General features: G+C 32.3%; 3 protein-coding genes across 4 annotated transcripts in view; 1 reads left to right on the top strand and 2 right to left on the bottom strand.

The window, feature by feature from the left end:
• Positions 1–67: 67 nt before the first annotated feature.
• Positions 68–16,123, bottom strand: LOC108744372 (ATP-binding cassette sub-family G member 8). Its single transcript, XM_018480099.2, has 15 exons — positions 15,850–16,123; positions 6,416–6,591; positions 4,975–5,106; positions 4,768–4,905; positions 4,268–4,424; positions 2,989–3,197; positions 2,750–2,891; positions 2,293–2,658; positions 2,003–2,228; positions 1,752–1,931; positions 1,508–1,691; positions 1,158–1,446; positions 975–1,095; positions 463–743; positions 68–311 (listed from the first exon to the last, which is right to left on the bottom strand). The coding sequence occupies exons 2-15, from the start codon at positions 6,556–6,558 to the stop codon at positions 78–80; spliced, it is 2,802 nt and encodes a 933-aa protein (XP_018335601.1). The 5' UTR covers positions 6,559–6,591; positions 15,850–16,123; the 3' UTR covers positions 68–77.
• On the top strand, positions 3,618–23,988 carry LOC108744377 (ATP-binding cassette sub-family G member 5). Of its 2 annotated transcripts, none has more exons than XM_025976287.1 (11): positions 3,618–3,764; positions 17,491–17,608; positions 18,646–18,836; positions 20,322–20,466; positions 20,540–20,812; positions 20,872–21,088; positions 22,097–22,214; positions 22,274–22,367; positions 22,456–22,594; positions 22,703–22,888; positions 23,263–23,988. In XM_025976287.1, the coding sequence occupies exons 2-11, from the start codon at positions 17,521–17,523 to the stop codon at positions 23,654–23,656; spliced, it is 1,845 nt and encodes a 614-aa protein (XP_025832072.1). In that variant the 5' UTR covers positions 3,618–3,764; positions 17,491–17,520; the 3' UTR covers positions 23,657–23,988. The 2 variants fall into 2 exon arrangements, with proteins under 2 accessions (XP_025832072.1, XP_025832071.1); XM_025976286.1 differs by lacking the exon at positions 3,618–3,764 and adding an exon at positions 16,936–17,231.
• LOC108744374 (succinyl-CoA:3-ketoacid coenzyme A transferase 1, mitochondrial) overlaps positions 21,648–24,062 on the bottom strand; it is a 6,291-nt gene continuing 3,876 nt past the window's right edge. Inside the window, exons 11-12 of the mRNA XM_018480101.2 lie at positions 21,974–22,039; positions 21,648–21,908 (exon numbers count right to left, since the gene is read on the bottom strand). Coding sequence (XP_018335603.1) covers positions 21,765–21,908; positions 21,974–22,039 — 210 coding nt within the window. The 3' untranslated portion in view covers positions 21,648–21,764. The remainder of the gene's footprint in view (positions 21,909–21,973; positions 22,040–24,062) is intronic.

The following is a 24,062-nucleotide window of genomic DNA, read 5'->3' as shown; positions in this document are numbered from 1 at the left end:
AAAATATATTACAATAGTACGTATTACAGGCACGGAAGTTTAATTAAAAGAATCTTAAAATACTTAATGAAATTCTTTTATGGTTTATTTGAGGCAAATCTATGCCCAGATTTTTTTCTCCTACAACCAATTACGAATGCAAAACACGCAGCTAAAAATAAGGCTGCGTAAAATACAACCATGGCAACTACTTCGTATCCTCCATAGTTATACAACAGTTTGTCGTTCGGTAAATAACCATAATTAAAAAGAACTTGTGTCCCATTGGGTGGTGGACAAGGTAACTGAACTATTATATCTTGACGTTGAACCTATGTACAATAAAACAGAACAATTAAACATATACATAAAATAAAACATCACCTATCGAGATTTAATAGCATTAAAACAAGTTATTGTGGTATTGTATTCGTTAGATGGCGCGGCCCAGGACTTAACTATTACGAGTAAAAAAGCATTTACCTGTTTGTTTCTACAAAGTTGAGTGGACATACTACTTGATATCGCTTCGGGGGTCAATTCTTTCCTTATTATGTACGGCATAAGCCACGTAGAAGGGCTTATGTACTGAATCCATTGAAAATAGAACGGAATATCTCTAACGTGTATCGTATAACCGCACGATAAAAATAACGACGTAATCACAAAACTTGATACTAACGTTGCCGCATTTGAAAATGGTATCAAGTAATAAAATGCCGTTAAAAGTATTTGTACACAACTCAGGTACAGTAGCATGTAACCTGAAACAATTTATTTATTACAGCAAGATGGCGAACTTTAACGCCCTATTGTATTACAACAAAAAAGCAAATGTGTTTAAACGTTAATTTTAAATGTAACAATGCTATCCAAAGTATATTTTAAAAACGGTACTTACGGTACCGGCATGAAATGAATCAAAAGATTCGTTTTATTGTTATTTGTACAGTGTAGGTATTTGTAAATTCGTCCTTATCAAATGTTTTACTCACCTAAGTACATATAAAATCCATTATAATTATTAGTTCCTTGCATGTACAGTCCACTCATCGAATAACTTGGCACAATGTATATCAACCACACAAAAAGCGAAGGAAATAAGTTAAGAATAATCTGTAAAGAAAGGATATAAAAAATACTTTAAGGGTAAACAAAAATAGAAATGGCACCTATACCTTGACGAACGCGTACGTAAACTTCCCGTAAAGGCCGTCTTTAATGTCCCTTTCGATTGTGTTTTTATTTTTTCGCATTTCCATTAACGTTAACATCAGAAGAATCGGCCAAATAGTAACGGACATCATCGTATAATGATATCCCAGTCTATCGTTTAAAATTAACTGTGAGTCGGAATTCGGTACGTCCCAAAATATTGCACCTGTTATAAGGGACAGACTAGCAGATGTTATTATTAACATTATCCAATAAATAAAAGTGTTCGGCTGCGTATAAAACATTGCTTTCCTAAAAATGAAAAGTGTTATAAACATAAACCATCAGAATAACCAGACGGGAAGTCACTCACGTAAACAATACGAATGCCTGTTGGAAAAAGTTGGATTGTTTAACGGTCATAGGTAACGCTGAAGGTGGTCCAGGATCTCCGAAATTTTCATGTTTCTGTTGAAATATTTCGGCCAGTTGTTCTATTCTTTGAGACGACTCTAACATTGCCTCAGCTGATAAATCATCCAATGTTACCAAATCCACTAGAAGAAACAATAATTTTTACTGAAAAAAGTAAAAAGAAAAAATCAAAAATAACTTACAGTAATAATCGGATGGATTTTTGAACGATGGACATGGATAATCTACCATGGCAAAGTACTGCAGCATATTTTTCCGCTTTCCACTGTACATCACGCGACCAGCAGAAAGAAGAAGAATCCTTGATAACATCGTGAAGATTTCGTAGGTGGGAGGATGTAAAGTGATTATGACGATTCGCCCTAAAAGATAAATAAATAAATCACTGATTAATTGCTTTACTATACCAAAAACATAAAATATATCGGAATACCTATGGAATTTCCTGCTCCTCCACTAGCCCATTGTCGAAGATACTCAACCAGGAAGAACGTATCAAAGATGTCCATTCCTCTAGTCGGTTGATTTAGCAACACAATATCTGTATCCATCAATAAATGACAGGCAACATTCAGTCTTCGTCTTTCTGATGTTGTTAAGTTGCACACCTTTGTGTTTCTGACCTGTTCCAATCCCAAATCTTCGATAAGAATGTTAATCTGTAACAAAAATTAACGTTAATCCCCATTACACCAGAGACCACCTCAAATAGTATTAATTTACCCTGTCGATTGCTCCAACTTTTATATGCTGCAATTTTTCCGTTGGTTTCCTAAGATCGTAATGGAACCGGAGGGTTTGTACGGTTGTCATATCTTTACATAATTGAGCATCATTTTGTACGTAAGCAACGCGTGATAACAGTTGCCGAGGTGATACGGTTTGACCATTCAAAAATATACTTCCGAAAGCTTGCTTTTTGAGACCCGCAATAATATCTAACAGTCCAGTTCCTTCCGCTTCTGAGGTAGCCATCACCGCAAGAACTTCACCACCATGGGCTTCGAACGACACGTTGCTCAGTAAAAGGTGACTTCTGTTCCCAAAACAGCCCGATCCAGAATTAGGCCAAGCTCCCAACCCTATCACCTGAAGAACAGTAATGATCCTTCAAGATTCGTAATACAGTAATCGAAAAGTTCTGATTTGTAGTGAAAATTCAATTGAAACTGCCACTGACCTGTAAATGAGGATAAAGAAACGTAGGACCATCTTCAGGATCGTGAGTGAGGTAATCTCCTTTTAGGACCGATGGTACTCGCCTTGACGTTGCTGCAGATAAATGGCTTTCGGCTTTTGATATGCCAATTTGGCTGAACCCGCTAAAGATATCATAATTTTGACATAAAAATGCAGGACATTACAGAGAATTATTTTTACCCTTTTTGGGTACCTATCCTAAACAACGAAATTGCATACCTGTGATCCACTACATCCTGGTGATGAATAAATCCAGCGACACTATTTCTCCTTGGATCAAAACCTCGAGAATTACCTGGATAATTATTTATCGGTTTCTTGTATTCGGTTGCTAAAAGATTAGCTTCCGATATACTTTTATTTCTGTTCCAGTTACTTAAAGTTCTAATTCCACCTTGATGCAAGGCAGCTAATGGTGCAGGAGTATCCTGAAATCCAGTATTTATTTTTGAGTTTCGTATGCCTTGCAATATTTTTGTTTAACTTTATTATTATACATTTATAATATAACTTTTTTATTTTGGATTCTTTTTTATTTTAGATTCTTTATGTAATCATTATTTGTTACTGTTTAAACAGGTGGTAAACAAGAGAAATATTAAAGAGAAAATCAGTGTCAATATCATAGTTTAATTTTACAACGAATTTCATTTTCTAATCTGTTAAGAAAACGAAAAATGAGTTCCAATGGTTTCTAATAAGTATTTGACATTGTTATGCCCTTCATCGCTGGAATTGAACAAACAAACAGTTCTATTTCTTTAACGTTTGAGGCAAAAAAAACAGATCTAGGCAGATAAAGAACCTGTTTATTTCTTCACGTTTAGTGCAAGAATAGCAGTCAATTGATGTATTAGAGACGCGTTTATTATTTATAATATTATATCAGTGTTTTAATTACCGCGTATGCAATTTGTAAAAACTTTCATTATTCGCAAAAACTGCGTGGGTGTAATAAGTGTAAGAAGATACTATTTGGAGACACAAAAGCTTTGGTAAGTGTCTTCATTTTCTATTAAATAAATAGGTATATATGTATATAACCTATACAATAATAATAATTATAGGTTTATACGTAATTATAATTTGGGCAAGTCGATCAATTCTAATATTTGTCCAATGTATGAATCAAAGCCGATCAGGGCTTAAAAGTTTTCTATTTTTCAAAAACAACAGCATCATTTCAATCCAACAATTTAACGACGAAATGTTGGCAGTTGTTTTTGAAAAATAAAAAACTTTTAAACCCCCCGGTGGGTTTTAATTCAATTCAGGTATCTACTATTACTCGAAACCGTTCAATAGGAAGTATATCATAATCATGTTTACGGTTGACTTTAACACTTGTAGGTAGGGCAATCATATAAAATAAACTATGCTTAAGTGTAGTGGATAAATGAGATCAAAATAAATTCACATGCCGTGAGAAAGTGGATACGCGAAAGTAACACAATAGTTTAAGGTGCGGTTGATTTTTCCGGTAGGTACAAATGCTTACCCCTGGATCGTAATAGGAAGGATGTACATGTTGCATCCGGAAATCTGGATCCGATCTGTATTTTCGACTTTGTTTGTAATGATTTGTCGTTTCGTTGTCTGAACTATCGTAACCAGAACTTCCTTCACGGGTGCTTCTTAATGCCGATTTTGGTATCCTAAATAACAACAACAAATTAAACAATCTTGGAAAGTATTGTTGTTAAACAAACTAACAACAGCTTGTTCATAAGAGCCACTGAGCTCAAAACCTTTAAACTAATTGAGAAATACGTATTTATTACTTTACAATTAGTTATTATTGACCAATTATGCAACTAGATAGCAAAATGTGCTCACAGCGAACATACTTAGCGGCTCTTACTTCTTCTTGGCCAATCAGACACATGATTTAGTACGTAGACCATTTAATATGCCAAGCCTTTTTATACATATATTGCTATTTCATTTCCTACGCTTAAGATACTTCGGAATTAGAACATTTTTATAGAAAATATTTACCTCGATTGTGGTCGTGAAGACGACCCCCTTTTAAAATGTTGTGGAGTCCCAGATTTGTTGGAACCGTTGTGGTTTGGTGGCAACACTCGCGGTAATCCGAACTTTAAATAAGTGTACATGTTTGACCCCAATGCAGATCTATTAATAACAAATAATAATAGGAAAATATAATTAAACATTTATATTGTTTTAATCGTAATCTCTTACTTAGGTCCATATCGGGGATGAGATAATATCGATTGAACTGTTGTATCCCTTAACTGAAAGTTTCCATAAGGAAGCGGGCTTTTATCTGTCGATCCTAAAGCGCTGTCCGTGAAATCGGAATTAAGATTTTGTCTGCGACAAATTAAAACGAAACTCATAACAAATTATTACTCTGGACATATTTATTGTTAATAAGCTGTTCTAGAATGAATTAATTGCAACTATGCCAAATTTAGTATGATGATTTGCTAGGCCGTTTCCTGATGACTAAAAATAGCTTTCGCGTTAGACACATCCGTTGCGGAATTGAAATTGCTAGCAGATTGTGCAATTTATTTTTAATTAAAATTTAAAAGCAGTTTGGTACATTTACAATTGCAGAAATTGCAACGTGAATGCAAGTAGACAAGGATGAATTTAGAGAATAATTATGAACAGCTGAAATCCAATTATAATACTATTTTGTATTGCCAGGAATTTTAAATAATTACTATTGTTACATAAGTACAGGGTATTTCTTTTGGGTCGATACTGCTTCAAAATTAAAATTATTTTGAAGAAGAAAATATTTGATTGTTTTTATATAATTAGATTAGAAACTGGGTTAGTTTTTACTCCTCTAATTGCTTGTTCTTTTAGTAAACTTAATTATGTAAAGTAACCTCGTGCAGGATTAATTTTTGGTGTGAATTATCTTTTGGTACACAACACAATAATCCTGGCAAGACGGGACGACATCACGGCTTTTAATTTTTTTTGATTTTCTATGAATTATATCAGTTATAAACCCAGGCACAAAACAGTATATACACTAGTAGAATAAATTTCCAATTACTAAATTAAAATCATGTTCCCTTAACATCGACGACAGGTGTCAGGTATGCGACTATGTCTAACCCAAATACGTGAAAGTAATTTATAATTAGACAATCCCTAACATTCCTTTGGGTATTATTTAAATGAATACGTTAAGTGCTAAATACGTACGCTACTTTGCTTTGTTTACTTTATCATATTTTTATGTTTGCTACTAGCAAAATACCTATGACACACTTTTGCAACATGATCTGTCACATTTAAAAAAAAAAATTACTTTCGGATTCTTCTCTAAATGGATGTACTTGAAATGATGTGAAATTGTTTGATGTAATACTTATGGCTAATTGTTAGTGGAAAAAAGGAATTTAATAATTAATAAATTAAAGGCATTTGTAACTTAATAGAGCTACATAAAGTTCATTTACCGGAATTGCAATAGCCCAAGCGAAACTGTAGCGAATTGAATTATAATTTAATAACATATTATTTGCGGCATATTATAGCAAGTAGAGTAGCTTGTGTTTTTACTGTAGCTATTATTATTATAGAGTTAAAATAAAAAAAATATCTAAAGTACAAATTTACCTGCAGTTAGGTAGGATAAAATATTTAAAATAATTACCTGTATATGGACCAAGCATGCAAATCCTCGCTAGCTGTTCCAGATAGAGTCCTTGTATCGGGATTAGAAGGTACTGAATATTTTCGTTCCATTTCATAACTTTGGGATCCTCCCCCTTGCGAGGGAGTTCTACTTCTAACCATTTTAGGGAATATATTAACTATTTATTATCTAATCTGAAAAAAAAAAAACAAATTTACACACTAATTCATTTTAAATTTAAAATATTAACGGTGCACTTTTATGTAGGTATATGAAAATAGCTAAATGTTTCATGTTGAAAACAATGTAAAAATAAAATTGGTGAAACATACTACAGTGTTCTATTTAATTAAATATATTCATTACTTTATAGTTGCTTTCTCTAAATGTACTTGCAACTAAATAATGTTTAAATAATTAGACTTTAATGAATTGAGTTTTCCTTCCTAAATTGCAATTTAGGCAAAGTGGTTTTAAATTCATTAAAATGACCCAAAGCCGTATTTCGGAAATACCAGCAATATACATACAATAAAACTTCTTTTTGTTGTAAATTTGACAATCGTAAAATTGTTATTTGTTTCTACTAATCTTCTAATCATTTCGATGAGACATTTTAGTCTTGAGAAGAAAAATCTTTTCTGTTTTTATAAATCATTTATTGGTTAAAACAGTTGTATTTCTTTGTAATAACCAATTAGATATAGTATCTAAAGGTAATTTTAAATAATTAATGAACTAAGTAAAAGTTTACCGTAGCATATAGCACCCGCATGTAAACGAAAAGTCCTCAATTGCCTTATAAACAGGACATTTCGGGTCATCGTCCCCATCAAATATTCAAACTAAGAAAGGAATAAAAATCATTTCACCTGCTGTACCAACTACAACAACTGTTATACACACATAGTATCTTTATTAACACATTCTACAAGAACCTTCACTTGGTATGAAAATATAAATATGAAAGTTTCTAACAGATAAACATATACAAAATAGGATAAATCCTAAAAAACATTTTATTTTACTTATCCTGTGAATTTTTTTTAAACACTAGAACTAGAAAATTAGAGATCCAAGTAATGAATGTTACGATTTATTTACCATATAACGTTAGAGTTATTAGTGTCGAAAGAATTGAGTAATAATTCGAACTGTTCATATCTATCAGCTAACGAGACTTTAAAACTTTGTTCCAATTTTCCTTGATTACCACACTAGATGAAAAGTAAAAGGTTACGACAGAAGTCTCGGTTTCGATCAATGAAATAAATCGTTATAGAAATAGTGGATTTATTTCACTATCAGCAACACTTTGAATGGTTCCTTAATGTTTACAAATGATATTGAATTCCTGCTGCTTGGAATTATTAAGCATATGTATTTCTATATGTGTAAAGGCGTAATAGAAATCGATTGAAATTGGTTTGTAATCATTATCAAAGAGATATTACATATCAAGAGTAGGAAATGCGAAGGTGACAGTCAATTTATAACGCCAACGTAATAACATATACATACACAGGTGTGTAGAATTCTAGACAAATTTGAATATTTCAATTTAAAAACTGGTCTTAATCGGCTTATATTACATATGTATACGAACATATTACGTGCATGTATCTAATTACCACGCAGATCCATCAAAGAAATTTATAATCCAAAATTTTCAATTAAACCCTTCACCTGCGACAGATGTGTTTAATTTTATAGAGATCATAAGAAGAAATAAAATAAATAAACGGTGCAATTTGAAGTATAATTAATTATGTTTTATATTAATTAATTATTATTTCTTATAAAACATCTATTAACGGAAACTAAGTTGAAGTTAAGCAACCAAATAAATTTTAATATTTATATTCCACTAACACTAATGAATTACATAAGTTCCGCTTCGTAAACTGACTCAAATCATTACTAGTTTAATCAAATATAATTTCAGGGTCTACTGTATTCGTAAAAAAAGGCGAAAACAACAACAGTAGTATTCATATGGGTCGTATTTTTAAAATGTAAATAAATTGTGTTGTTATCACCAATTAAACTAACCCAATAAAACAATATAATGGACTTTGTTGTAATATTAAATAATTTTAAGGAAAAAATCCACAAAATTTAGAGTGTTTGTCTCTTCAGTGAATGACAGTTAGGTAGAAGCTGAGATATAACACACAAAGGCAAGGTTCAAATAAAATAAAAATTGTAACAAGTTAAAAAAACATGAATTGTATAAAATCTGTATAACGAGATTCTCGTTGAGGAGAGTTAAAAGAACATTTGTCTCTCTTGACTATCACACACATTAATGCAGCTTTTTCATTCCCGTACACCCTTTATGAAGAATGACCATTTTGTTATATGGAGTTCATCAGTATAGCTAACCAAATAAGTTTACTTAATGACTACATTACAGGGAGCTTTTCGCTATAAACTGTTAACACTGCATTTATTAATGATTTCCTTGTTTAGTTTAATCCTACACAATTCAGATAATGATTAATTTCCTGTCAAGATCAGATAATTATACACTCTTTTCTCATACGTGCAATATTTGCGAAACTGAAATCACACTTCTTTGTTAACTACTTCGCAAAAATATTTCCTATTGGTTACAGTAAAGTTCCCCATCAGTAAATGTACAGAGGACAAAGAACAAAATTAATTCTTATTGTTGCCTCTAGGTTTGTCACACATTACTTCACATTGTTTTATTGGCCTTTAAACTCGTTAAAAAGTTGATCATACAGTCGTACGATCGAGAATCAGGAAACCGTAAAAAACATAAGAATAAGAATTACTTGCTGCAGTGAGTCAGAGCTTTTGAATCTAACAGAGTTTGTTATTTGTTTGTTAGAGGTAAATAGTTTTAATGAGTAAAAGAACACAAGAAGGCATTTTTCTTTATGGTTTTCAGGTTCTCGTAAAGAGATCTGTCAATAGATAAAACGTAAACTGTATTAGGTAGATTGTTTTGTAAAGTATCGGTGATATATCGACTGTTTTTAATGTATCTTTTGAAAGAATGCGGATATTTTTTCAACACGACAATCTTCTGTATTGTTTGAATTAAAGTTCACACAATGTATAACTACGGTTGGCCATGAAATGTTTATTTTCTTCAGCACATTGTAATATTAATTACTAATTAATTCCAGATAATCTTCTGAATTGTTCTAAAATTTACAATGGCTAATGTTTATCGCTGATTAGTTTATGTTATTAAGTTAGGCAAGAAAAATTATTCTAATGCAAATTTGTGATTCTTCTTTATAAGGGTGCATGAGAAGGATCCATCCAATTGAAGGTCGCGATTACTAGTACACCTACCCGAACATATGCATATGTGACTCAATACGTTGTTGAAACATTATTTGAAAAATTTTACGCAATTTAATTCCATGACAGTTTCCAAATAGAATCTTCTCTTTATGATACCTCCCATCCCACAACATAATTCGCTTATATTAAGCTTTTTATGCCACCGCAAGGTAATCGAATGCAGGATGCAGGATGTAAATTGAATATTGTAACCAAGAATGTGATTTTAAATGAGAACCAGAGTATCGTCGGCATTCTCTACATTAAAATTCAGTGCAAGTGAGAGAAATTAGTTATTAGTGAACATAACTGTCCACTGGAAATAATTTATTTTCAAGACGTCCATGCTTACATGTGTATAGTACATATAAATATTAGTCTATTTTCATGCTTACACTTAGTTACCTGCAGGAATCTACAGACGTGTCTTTTTGTAAGCCCATAGAAAGTAAATCAGTACAGAACTATTTTTCGGGGCAGTGTATTATATGACACTATTTGAAGAAATTCTTCTTTTGGTGTATTGAGTAGGTATAAAATTTTATCACGGGACGGAAATTGCGCGCGCAGTATGGGACGGAAACGGCAATATGGACGGAAATTGCGCGCGCAGCATGGGACAGAAACGACAACGAGAATGCAATAACTGTTAATTTTCAACCGTAATTGAAAATATTGTTTAACAAATACACCTTTTTTTTAATATCTATGTACATATGAATCATTTCAGAAAATGTAGAAAATACAGACCACTTCGAATTATTTTATTCGATTAAGCTAACGTGCCTATCACGTTGAGGTTGGTTACGCCAGGATTCGTTTTCAGCAAGTAGATATCCACACAAGTGGACCTTGTTAAAAAATACGTAATCCTAAAATGTAGCATCGTGCTACAGATGGCGTTAACTGTGCCGTTTGTAGTATTTTCTGAAACGCAGTTTCGACAGAATACAGACCACTTCGAATTATTTTATATGAATCATTATTTCCAAATTAAATTGCGGGAAGGCCGATGATAGGATAGGATAAATTAACAGATTGTGCATGGGAAAAAAACGCTATCGAATAATTCGCCATAGACATACCATTAATCGATTGTGCATCATTTCAAGCCCTGAAATTACCGATTATTATTATACTTAGGTAAATTGCTTTGTGTAGGTACCTTCAAAAGTTATACAACTGGTGGAAAAATGAATCATCAGATAAAAGCTCAATGGTCGAGATCAAACATTCATCTAATCTATGTGGTAAAAGCTTGCATTATGTAACAAGGATAATATTTCCTGAAATGAGTGCAACTTCATCAAGATAGTACCACGTTCAACTGACAATGAATGATTTCTTTAATGAACTTTTTCCGGATGGTAGAGAAAACTAAAAGCGAAATTTTACCATGCGTAAAAACACGTTGAAAACTTCATATTACCCGCTGAGAATTTTATAAGCTTAATCTTCATATTTAACTACTGTTTAGCTTATACAATAATTACTACCTACATAAGTCCTGCCTAAGTGGATTTGGTCCAATAAGCTGTAGTTCGACATGTAGAAATATTCTAAGAAATATTTTAACCTTTGTGTGGCATCGCAACTACAAAATAAAGTTGAACCGATTAAAAGTTTTTTCATAATTTTAGGCTAATATTTGCAAAATGGCTTCTAAATATATTAATGTCATAGAATTATCGGTCATATTTAGTTTCAATTTTAGTGTTACAGATTATCAATCATCTACGTTCGATTAATAAAAAGAAGTCCTTCAATTAATTCTAAAGAAATTCTTTAATCAAAAATGGTAAGCTTATATACGATATTATCAATTGCAGCATATATATACGTCCTTCTATTCTGTTGTCAAAGATGATTTGTATGACAAGGCTATTATTTGTTATACGATCTTACATATATTTCGTCTAAATAAGGAAGCTTTCGTATGTTTTAATACTACACTTTAACAATCGTTGAATTATCATAGTTGATTAAACACTTGTGTGTGTGTGTGATGTATGTGTGTCCGTGTGTGTGCGCGTGTGTGTGTGTCTGTGTGTATGTGTTTGAATATGTACCTACGCCTAAATTATGGTATCTATCATTTGTCATTCAATAATGTTATGAAACAAAACATGAAAATGCAAATCAAGTAGGAAGCTCTATCATCATTTAAAAAACAACTGTTTTATAATGTAATTGTTGTATTAACTGTTTTCTTTTTTTTTGTTTGTTGTCATTGATCGCCCACATCAGCGTACTTTTTAATTTCGTGATATGCCATAATATTCTCATACATTATGGAAACTAAACGGTATTTACGAGGGTGGATTGATAAGTTTCCGGCCTAACCAAGAGATGACGCCACTAGGCCTACCTTGAGGTGACATTCTATAGTACCATCCTTGGATAGCTTGTAGCTATAGTTTCAGCCCGATCTCCTTGCTAGTGTAGGTTTGACAGCACGCTGAACAAGACGCCTCTGTGGTTTTCGTAAAAATGGAAAAGCAGGAAAATCGTGCTGTCATCAAATACTTTTATTTGAAGGGGTTAACGCCGAAGGAAATTAAAAAAGAGATGGACTCAACACTGGGGACATCCTCCCCGTCATATTCAACCGTTAAGCAGTGGGTTTCCGAGTTTAAAAAGGGTCGTGTGAGCACCTCTGATGGGCCTCGCTCAGGACGCCCCGTTGAGGTCACAACTCCAGATATGATCGAAAAAATTCATCAAATAGTGCTGGGAGACCGCAGATTGAAAGTGCGTGAGATAGCTGAGACCTGTAAGATGTCATATGAACGTGTGCAACATATTTTGCACCAACATTTGCATATGGAAAAGCTCTGTGCAAGATGGGTGCCGCGTTTGCTAACAGTCGACCAAAAATTGATTCGAAAAAACATTTCTACCGCAAATTTGTCATTGTATAAGCGTAATCCAAGCGAATTTTTGCGTCGATTCGTAACCGTTGACGAAACGTGGGTCCACCACTACACTCCTGAAACCAAAGAACAGTCTAAACAGTGGATTGGACCAGGGGAACCAACTCCAAAGAAGGCAAAAACAATTTTTTCGGCGAACAAGGTTATGGCTACTGTTTTTTGGGATGCAAGAGGTATTATATACATTGATTACCTTGCAAAGGGTAATACTATCACTGGTCAATACTACGCAGACTTATTGCAACGTTTGAGCCACGAGGTGAAAATTAAACGACCTCATCTGGCGAAGAAAAAAATCTTGTTTCATCACGATAACGCACCAGCGCACACGTCAATCGTTGCGACGGCTAAAATCAACGATCTAAAGTTTGAATTGATGCCGCACCCTCCTTACTCTCCAGACCTAGCCCCGAGTGACTATTTTCTGTTCCCTAATCTCAAAAAATGGCTTGGCGGTAAGAGATTTGCGGACAATGAAGAAGTAATCGAAGCTGTAAATGGTTATTTTGAGGAGCTTGACGAATCAGTCTATAGAGATGGCATTAATAGACTGGAACACCGCTATGAGAAATGTATCAGCCTTGGAGGAGATTATGTTGAGAAATAAAAAAAAAAAATTTTTAAAAACCTTGTTTTTCTTGGTCAGGCCGGAAACTTATCAATCCACCCTCGTACATGACACAAAAAATTGAATGACTGATGGTACACGTTGGTATTTACTAGAATAGCAGATGCATTATGTATTATTAACGCATTCGCAAAATCATCAAGGTGTATCACTCTTACAGTAGGTAAATGTTGAAATAAAATTTCAGTTGCAAATTTATAATGTGTATAAGGAATTATTACTCATAAAACGATTACCTACATTTAAAAATTACTGTTTTAGAAGTTTTAATGATTTTATGATGTTAGGAGGCGGTGACAGTCAATTTAATTTCCTTCATTATTTTTATTTTATTTTTTATATGACCTGCTGGCGCATTTTCAGAACAATTTGATTATGGTACAGTTATCATGTTAAACAGTTGTACTTAATAATAATAGGTGATAAACACTTAAGCAGATGGTTCATACAAATTGGTGCGTACACTCAATGTGATAATAACAGTAATAGTTTTATGAAGTCGGCAATTATATTGTACTAGTTTGAATCGATTATAACTTTCACAGTAGTTCACAGCAGTTCTTGTCGATAGTTAAAAATACGCGAAAATAACTGAGCGTACTCGCTGAGAAAAACTGAAAGCCGTTTAAGTGTAATTTGAAAAGAAAAGGGCGGGAAAAACATTACGTGCTCTATTTCTAACAGAAAGCATAACTTATTTACACGATTATCTAGTGAAGTCGTGTAAATGATGAAAGAGAATTTGTCGTTCTTAAATACAGTGGTTTTTAACTAAGTCATCAAGAAATTTTTGGAATTCCTTAGCAAATTTTACTTCTAGTGGTAAAACTATTCGTACAAATATAAACATTGTAATAATTGTGATTATTTTAATGCCTAAATCTACATGAACATAAATAAAGATTACATGAAACAAAATCATTCGGTATAATTTAATTAAAACGTTAATTTTTTAATTGACTTTTTGTTAAGAAAGTAATTAAATTTATTATCTCGAGTGATGAAGAAACAAATTAAATTTGAAATGGACATTTTGAAACGGTCTTGGAGCTTAAGCTATAGTTTATACAGTATTGTGAAGTTGGAACCCCCAAATGCGAATTTTTCAACTAACTTGGCATAGCTTGTTTGCCCAAGTTGAGACCAGGATAGCCCAACATTTTTTTTCGTTAGTTCAATTTTAAGTCAAAATTTACAACAAAAAGATTTTTTTCAAGTTGAGAACCACTCAAAATAAAAATTTGTTAAATTCGATGTTTTTATAACCTTAGTTTTACTGTATTAGAATTGGCAAAATTATTAGTGTACCACTTTTATTACTCGTATATAAAACCAAAGTTTAATAATATTTTGATTTTATACATATACGCCATTCAAACAGAATATTTTTATTCTGATATAAAAAGTTCTATTACCACTTATTTTGATACTTCAGAATGCAAACTTAATAATCCTTACAACTTTCTACTCATAAAAGTTGGGCTACCATTGGGAAAACGAAAGGCAGTTTTAAAACAAAGATTTTCACTTATTAGTTTTGGTAGTTTATTTTTTAAAACTATTAATAACTTTTTAACCAGTGGTGGGCTAATTAAAAAAAAACCTGGGATAACCTAGGCTAACCTTTGGCAAGCTAATAACCCTATAAAATCATCGAATTTTACCATTTTTTATTTTCAGTGGTTCTCAACCCGAAAAAGAATTTTTTGTAATAAATTTTGACCTGGCTAACGAAAAAAAATGTTGAACTATCCTGGACTTAACTTGGGCAAACGAGCCATGTCAAATTCAGTGAAAAATTCTCATTTGGAGGTTCCAACTTCACCAAGTTGTAAACAATTTTCCCATAATTTTCTTATTTGCGATATTATTTTCCTCGTTGTATTACATACTTTATTAGATATACCTGCAGATATATCTAAATTAATTTAAGTCTTGACCCGTTACGTCTTACGACTTCATCAACATGAAAGCTCGCAGCAGATGACGGTTCACGATTCCAAACTGTCCAAACTACACGAAGAATCGTCTTGCAGACAAATTTCCAACTGTACTTGAATAAATTGTTACGGTTCACGGCCTACTTAAACCTGAATCGCCGTCATTAACTTCAAGAAAAAGTACCAAAATAATAAGATAACCAACGAAACAAGTTTTAATGAAAAACAGACCACCTCAAAATGATTAAAAGCGTGTTGAGGTATAGTGTTATTGATTTAAAGATCGTGGGAGTAATTATTAATAAATGTGAATCTAATAAGTGTACTCCTGCTTGTGAAAAACAATATTAAACATATATTTGTAAACATAACAAAAATTAACTTGTTACTTTGAAAACGCAGCGACATGCAACATTTATTACGAGTAATATCGACTATACGTTGGAACATAACTTTAAAATTTGCTTAATACGTCGTTATTAATTAGCAAAATTGGGTGTTATTTAGATTTAAAAGCATTATAATAGTCCTAGCTTTGTGTTGGAATCAAAATTTTTTTTTATATGCAGCCGCCAGGCGAGATATTTAGCAATATCTTCGGAGACTTCAACGTTGCGTCAAGACACGAACCTTATTATACCTATAGCAGGGCCGACGCGTTCGCATGGTATTCACCGCTTCTTGAGCACTTTTTTAGCTTGTATGTCTTCAAATTAGCTTCCATAACGTTCACTAACACCACATTTAACAATAGAAATTATTGTCTCTTTCAAAACACAAAAAATACAATAAATTCGCGATCACGTAAAAGCACGTTTGCCGAGTAGTTCTCTGTACCTGGCAGTGTGGCATTAGTAAGTGACTTAAGTTGATTACCGTGCTGGCAGAAACACGAACCAGTCCCACCGTATTACCAACCTGTTCGAATGAAAATTTCCTGTAAACCATGAAAGTATTATAATAGGTAGTTATACGGTTGGAGAGGATGAACTGTTATAACTGGTACATATATTGCCATATGCTGTAACAATTCGATCAAAATCTACATAAGTAGGACAAAATAAACAAAATACTTTACAATCAAACTATTAATTAATACTTTCTTTGTCGAATTCCAGCACGAAAGGGATTCAAAGTTTGTGTCCAATATTGCCTACCAATGCGATCTAGGTACATACAAATTTAACATTTACTGAAAGTTGTTATGTAAATAATAATAGTAGTTACGCGTTCTAGTATCGAAATTGTAAGTGATATATTTATATACCTACCTATAGCATTTATTGGTGTATTGTAAATTTAAATTACTTGAAAGCTGAAGGAAACTATTAAGTTCTAAGATCAATTTAAATAAATCACTTTCTCTAATGTAAGATAATATGAAAATTGCTAACTTCCCCATGTTACTAATGTAATAATAATAATCTGTTGTGGATACTTAATTTGCTTCATATGTAATTAGCATAGTTTGTTAATGCAAAAAAACAATTTCGAAAATATACCAAAGATACTTTACTTTAAATTTTTTTTAAATTCTTTGAAAGTTACATTTAATTTGTCTGATTAACTTTAGCGAATTGATTGTAACAATAAATAATTTTTTGGTTTCTCATTGAAGCCGTAAGGAATCTTTTATCCTGACAAATTAGAGCATTATAAAGTTGCTTTTTTTGTGGTTAATTTTGCATGGTTGAGGTTGCACACCTTCTTTCCGACTTAAGTATAGTTCGTAGTGCTCAAAACTGCTTTCCTCTGTGCAGTATCTGGTTGGACACAGGCCAAGTTAATCGCTAAGCTTTTATTCAGTTTGGTGAATAAACCTCGGTAACCTTGGTACAACGTGGCACACCTGAATTAAGCGTTTTATTGCACTTTGTTTTTTCATTTGTTTTGGTTATGTTGACATAGTTTGTGAAATATTAAAATTTGAAAAGTAGGCGGTTTTTCTTAACATTTTAAGGATGGCTGCAGAATACGTTCTGGAATTAAAGAACATATTTTATACTGGACAGGTATCTATTAAATTTAAAGTTACTTTAACAACTCCCTAACATTTGTTTTCTGAGACTAACTTTATGTTTATTTGTTTACGTGTTCATCTGTTTAACACTTTTATTTGTTACAAACTTTGCAAAACATAATTTGGAATTTCTCAAAAGTTTATTCGACGCATTGAAGTAGAAAAGTATTAATATTTATTAATAAAAATTCAAAATAAAGAAGCTGCACCAATTAAAAAGTGTTTTTGTTCAAAAACATTCGAATTTTTAGGTTGAACCGGGAACATGTTTCCAAAGGATAATGGGAAGCCTTAAAACAGGGGTAATTTTAAAAGATGTGTCGTTAACAGTCCAGTCAGGAGAAGTATTGGCTATTTTAGGTTCAAAAGGTATTTAGTATTGTTTACATCATAAACCATTTGAATTTCACACATTCACTCACGCATCTTACAAAATAATTTATTCATAATAAGTAATCGTCATTGAATCCTTGAAAAAGTTATTTAATGTAAATTTAATAAGAAAAAAAATTAAAATTAAATATTGAGATCTATCTTACTAATTCTATGAAAATATTAAAACTATTATATTGTTGATTCACAATTAATTGTTTACGAAGAAGTAAAAAATAAAAACAATAGCAACAGCACCTCATAGGTAAAAGCCATAAAGTACTTCACAAGGGAAATATATAATATCTTAAAAACACATCTTAAAAACACAAGTCGTGTGTAAAAAATAATTTATTTAAGTTTAAGCCCAAGTTACACGCTTAAAATTCATAATGGATGTTTAAAAATAATTTCCAAATTTCAACAGACAAATTTTAGGTATTGACCAAAATGATATAGTAGGTACGGTTCTGTCTTCATTGTTCTTTAACTTTTTTGAGATACCTTCACAGCAGGTAATTTGATTGACAAAAGAACTTTTCCTGACAAATTTCAGGTCCGTATTGTTATTTACATTTTTCAGTTTCATTATTGGAATTAAGAAATAATTTCTTTCAAACATTAATTCTACCTAAGACAGACCATAACGATCGCTGTTGAGGTACAAACACCACCCAAATTACTTTATTACTTAGAACATCAGGGGGTATTGTAAACCACTCAGGAAGTCAAAGCCTATATCATTTGGTCAACTGTACTTGACAATTTCGCCAAACTTTGACGCCTTCAGAAGTTTATAACTCAAGTTAACTTAAGCCAATATTTGGCGAATTTGAAATGTGTTGAAATTTACAAAGTAGGGTTTTATTTTATTATTAAATTCAAATAATTTAGATACGCATCAATTTGTGGACATTTTGGGTAGCAGTATCTCATTCAGAGTATACAATATAATTGGTTGTGTTTACCGTAACTGACATAGGCATATCCGTTTTTGGCGTAGGTATGAATTTTTTCTAAAAGCATTATTGTAGGAAGCGGCAAAAAGGCACTACTCGACGTGATATCCCGTCGCATACAAGGCCCCATAAGAGGACAAATTTTACTTAACAACCAGCCGATGAGTTTGTCGGTATTCCAGCAAAGATGTGGATACGTAACTCACAAGTGCGATTTCATACCTGGCTTAACAGTAGAAGAAACGTTGTATTACATTCCAACGAAGGTCTGTACCAACATATTTATTTGTGTCGCTTGTAAGTTGCTTATTCGGTTTTGGTCTTCGTCTCGCTGATATAGTCTCAATCTTGTTCTTGATCTTGAACACATACTTCGAGGGCATTCTTGTAGATAAAAGATCTAGAAGAAAGATCAAATAGTGGTAAAGCTTCTTTTTTAATATTTGGTCTTGGTTTTGTGCTTTCGGTCTTGGTATTAGTCTTCGTCTTGTTTGTTCGGTGTTAGTCTTGATCTTGCTTGCACAAGACCGAAACGAAGACTGCAAGACCAAAACCAATTTTACTCATCACTACTTGAAATACCCCCCTAAGTACTTATTTACACATGCTTGGATCGGCGAATAAGTTGCAAAGTATGGATAGCAGGTAATTATAAATAGTGCAGCTAATAATTAATTCTTATGTGAGATTCAGGGCCGTATTTAAAAAAAATTTCGTCCAGGACAAAGTTCGATTCTACTCCCCCTCACCCCCTTTATCTCCAGAAAGCAAAATATATAAAATTAAAAATGAAAAATCATTCTAATTCTGTCCTTCGAAATAGGTCATTTGAGATTATTACAGAAATGAACAGAGCAATATTTGAATCAAAGTGATTTTTCTTCTTTAGAGTATGGACTATTTACTTTATTCAAATAGTTTTCTTATTGATGGCAGGAACGTATTTTTACTTTTACAACGGTTAAAGTATTTTTCAAAATGCGCCTAACGTATTTAAAATTTGAAAGGAAATATTATTTATGAAAAAGCACGAAACTGGTCATTTACAACAAGCAATTTGTAAAAAAATTATAGAAAATACGTAATGATGGCTTAAATTAAGAATCATTATATCCCAAATTATAAACAATCGGTCTTTAAATGTATGCAATCTGGGTGATACCCAAGTTGTTAATATTTTGGAAAAATCTGTTTCAATATTACAAATCCTTTCGGCGCCTCGTGACCGTGACGTCTTCTTCTCCCCATAGCACGGCCCTGGCGATAGTTGAGAAATTACGCAAAACATGTGCGAGATTCCGCAATGCTGAAACAGACCCATAGTTGCGGTATTTATATACTCATTTCACGTATTGCTACTAATTGATTCAAAGTTATTATTTGATGTAGAGTTACCGCTAGATCACTCATAATTATTCGAGTTAAACAACAAGCCAAAGAAGTAAAAGCACTTTTACAAGAACCTGACAAAACTGTCTAAAAACACTCCCTATAATGTAGATAAAATGTCACGAATTTCGCACTTAAATCCATTAATTGCTAACTGTTAAACAACTTGATAACTATTTTCATTTCATTCATCATGAAATGCGACAACGTCACAGACAAAACCGAGACTGAACTGTATTGATGTGTAAAATAAGGACCAAAAATAATAAAGAATAAAAGGCCATAATGTCCTTATTGTTTCAAAACAATATCTTTATATTTTAATTGATAGTATCCTTCTCTAAAACAAACCCAAATTTTAGACTAGTGCATACAATAAAAAATCGAGAGTAAAACAAGTAATGGCTGATTTAGCTTTATCTCAAACTGCTAATCGTTGTGTGGAAAACTTATCAAAGAGCGAATATAGACGGTTAACTATTGGTGTCCAACTTATAAAAGAACCGAGTAAGTTATTTTAAATTTCACGCCTTATTTTTAGGATATACCGCGTACAATTACGAAATTAAATTCCTTTTAGTAATCCTTCTTCTTGATGAACCAACATGGGATTTGGATCCTTTGAACACATACCTTGTTATATCAATCCTGTCGAACGTATCAAAGAAGTACGGAACTGCCGTCATACTGACGATGGAAAAACCGCGATCGGACGTGTTTCCGTTTTTAGAAAAAGTCTTGTATCTTTGTCTAGGAGATATAGTTTATGCTGGCGGAACGCGACAAATGTTGGATTACTTCAACGCCATTGGTTTCCCGTGTCCTCATCTTGAAAACCCTTTAATGTATTATTGTACGATTTGTTCAGAATTTCAATTCTATAACAACGATTCAAAAAAACTTTTTCCGTAGTGTGTTTATCCACTGTCGATAGAAGGTCTAGGGAGCGATTTATTGAAAGTAATTATCAAATAGCTGCTCTCGTAGAAAAGTTTAAGATAGAAGGTCCTGCTTTTCAAAAGGAATCGATACCAGAGGGAAATCATAATGATGTAATTAGTCATAATAGCAAAATACCTCTCCTACAGGAGCGAGTTTCTGTTTTCAAAACAGCTTGGGTTTTATACACGTATGTAAATATTTGAATTATTTTTAATAACAATGAACTAAACGGGTCCCTAGGGAGTACTTCAAATTTTTACTGATTATAAAAAAATCTGAACTTCTATTTACTTGGTTTTTTGTGTACTTAAAGTAATTTGATCAAAATTTAATTTACGGTGAAATAAAAGTTGATTTTATATNATATAAAAGATTTCCATATAACCCTATCACGTTTTTTTTTTCAAGAAAAACTTGCTCTAAAGAAACATTATTTTAATTCGGGTCCATTTTTGACCAAGCAGTGCCTAGATACCAAAGTACTTTTCGATTCCTGGATTTGAAAACTTTACATACGGTACCATTTCAGTTTCATTTCGTATTTAGGCCAAAACAAGACGAATCCAATTAAAAAAAAATTATGCGGGAAGGTCTTTACCATTTAAAAATATAAAAACATTATCGTCTTGGAACGCTAGTGCATACGAAATAAAATTCCGATAGTAATACATGTTTGGAATAATTATTAATTAATAAATTCGATTTGTAAGTATGTCTGTTATTACGGTTTATCATAAAACAATAAATAAAAGTTGTGAAAAAATAAAGTTTAATTACTTAAAGTTATATCCAGTACAAAAATCTTAGAACAAATGCAAAAACTTAAAGATAAGTACACAAAACATTCGTTATAAGTAAATTCCTCATAAATTTACTTGCCCCATTCGAGGAACATTATCAGGGATTGCAAATTTACACCCTGTTGATGCAACAACGTCTTCTACTTGAAAACCATCGCCTAATTCCACTAATGTAAGTCCTTTTTCTTTATCCACTTCAAAGACAGCCTTTCCAAGAAAAGTAATAGATATTAAGATAAAACAAAATCGATAACGAATTTATAAGTAGGTACCTTTTCAGTAATGATCATATCTACACATTTTTCTCCCGTGAGGGGTAGTGTACAATTTTCCACAATTTTTGCGCTGCCATTCTTTACACCCTCTCTTAATATTTGGACTTTATTAAATTTTAGGAGATTATTGATGGCGACTTTCAGTTTTCGTTTAGCAGGATTAAAACAGATATTTTTAAGGCTCATATTCGTACCACTATATTTCTTACTATTGTGGGCATTTTACAAAGACATGTCTGTAAGTTTAAACAAAGAAAAAACATAAACTACCAGAAATATTACTTATTAACTTTACAGAATTATCAACATACTTTTGTAACTAGAAGCGGCTTTATATTGAACTCTTTGGCAGTATCATGCTTTCTAGGAATTGTTAACACTGTCATTATTTGTAAGTATACCTCTGCTACTTTATTTGAACAACAAAAACGCGTTGTATGCCATCAGTGTATACAATAATCTATCGATATATTCAATAGTTCCAGTATATCGGACAAGGTACTATCAGGAAACACAAGAAGGACTCTACGGTGGTTGTATATTTCTGATTACGTACAACTTCCTCTCGATACCATTTTCATTTTTCTCTTTAATAGCGGCAAGTGCAATTATATATCCGTAAGTAGTTTTCTACAATACACTGGCAAAAAATTTCATTAATTATTTTAAACGAAATGCAACATTAAAACTGTATATATATATACGTATATTTTTAATTTCTTCCAGTTTAATTGGATCATTTAACGAGCCAATGGAATTTATATATTTTAGCCTTATTCTTTGGGCATGTTATATTTTTGCCGAACAACAAACAATATCAATTTTAATGATAGTAAAAGACTATTTAACAGGAGCTATTTGCAGTACCTATATTACATGCGTTTGTCTCGCCCTTAGTAGTGGAATTCTGAGGTAAATAACAATAAAATTAGTAGAAAATAGACATTTAAAACTTAAGATAGTTGCGCACTAAGCGGTTAAGAGATGCGGTCATCATCTACCACATAATATTGAACCGCATTTCTTTGGAGCATGCGCATTAAACAGCGGAGTATCATTAGTAGGAATAACGTGTGACCTCCGTGAGGTTCTTATATAATTTTCATAAATGTTAATCTTTGTATTGATTAATATTTCATAATACAAATCACGACAAATTGAAAATGTTTATCTATTAAGCATAACATGAATTAAACAGTGGCCTCTAGAGGTAAAGACGCTAAGTGTGGAACTAGCTTTATAATTCTTCTGTTGGTTAGCAAAATTACTATATTGATAAATTGTAGGTCAATAAAAGGGCTCCAAGACTGGTTATATTACCTAACTTATGCAACTCAGTTGAGATACGCTGCCGCTTACTTGAACAGACAAATATTTTTGCATACAGATCTTCACAATCCATTGCCGTTTGATTACAGTCACAACTGTTCAAAAACGACAATGATAGAGACTTCAAATTTCAACGGCCCTACAAATATGTATTGTAGGTACGCTAATGGACAATCGTTTCTTACAGAAAGGTACACCAGGGAAAACACTGACGTAATTTTTAGCGGTATTTTGGAGTCTGATTTTAATTTAAGCATTACATTCGCTTTTGCACTCGGAATAATTGTTTTTAATCTGTTTTTATATATGATTCCTTTACCTGCTTTTCTTAAAGCGAAATTCAGAGATTAAGGATAATGGTAATAATCGTCCCTAAATTATTTATACAATTACACTTAATAATATTGTTTATGAACATTGATGAACGGTGTGCATATTTTGCATCAATACTCAAAAATTTTAATCATAACTGTCGGTACCCTTTTGGAGTACTTATTGAGGGTATACAATTGAGGATTTGTAATGGAGTGAATTGTACCTTTTTTGGATCCACTGCAATTTGAAAAATTGGGCATGAAAATATTTATTTAAAAAATTTGGTGATTAAAATATGTCTTAAGAAGAAGTGAAAACATCTGATGGGCACAGGCAATATTTATACAGAAAGTACAGAGTTTTCCTTATTTTAGTTAGTTTTAACTAGATATTTTTTTTATACAAATATTTGTATCTATTTATAACTTAAATAACCCAAATT

The sequence above is a fragment of the Agrilus planipennis genome, unplaced genomic scaffold (genome assembly GCF_000699045.2).
Source record: "Agrilus planipennis isolate EAB-ADULT unplaced genomic scaffold, Apla_2.0 scaffold17, whole genome shotgun sequence".
NCBI classification, from domain to species: Eukaryota; Metazoa; Arthropoda; class Insecta; order Coleoptera; family Buprestidae; genus Agrilus; species Agrilus planipennis.
The sequence above is the reverse complement of the archived record's forward strand: the minus strand, read 5'-3'. Positions and strand labels throughout refer to the sequence as shown.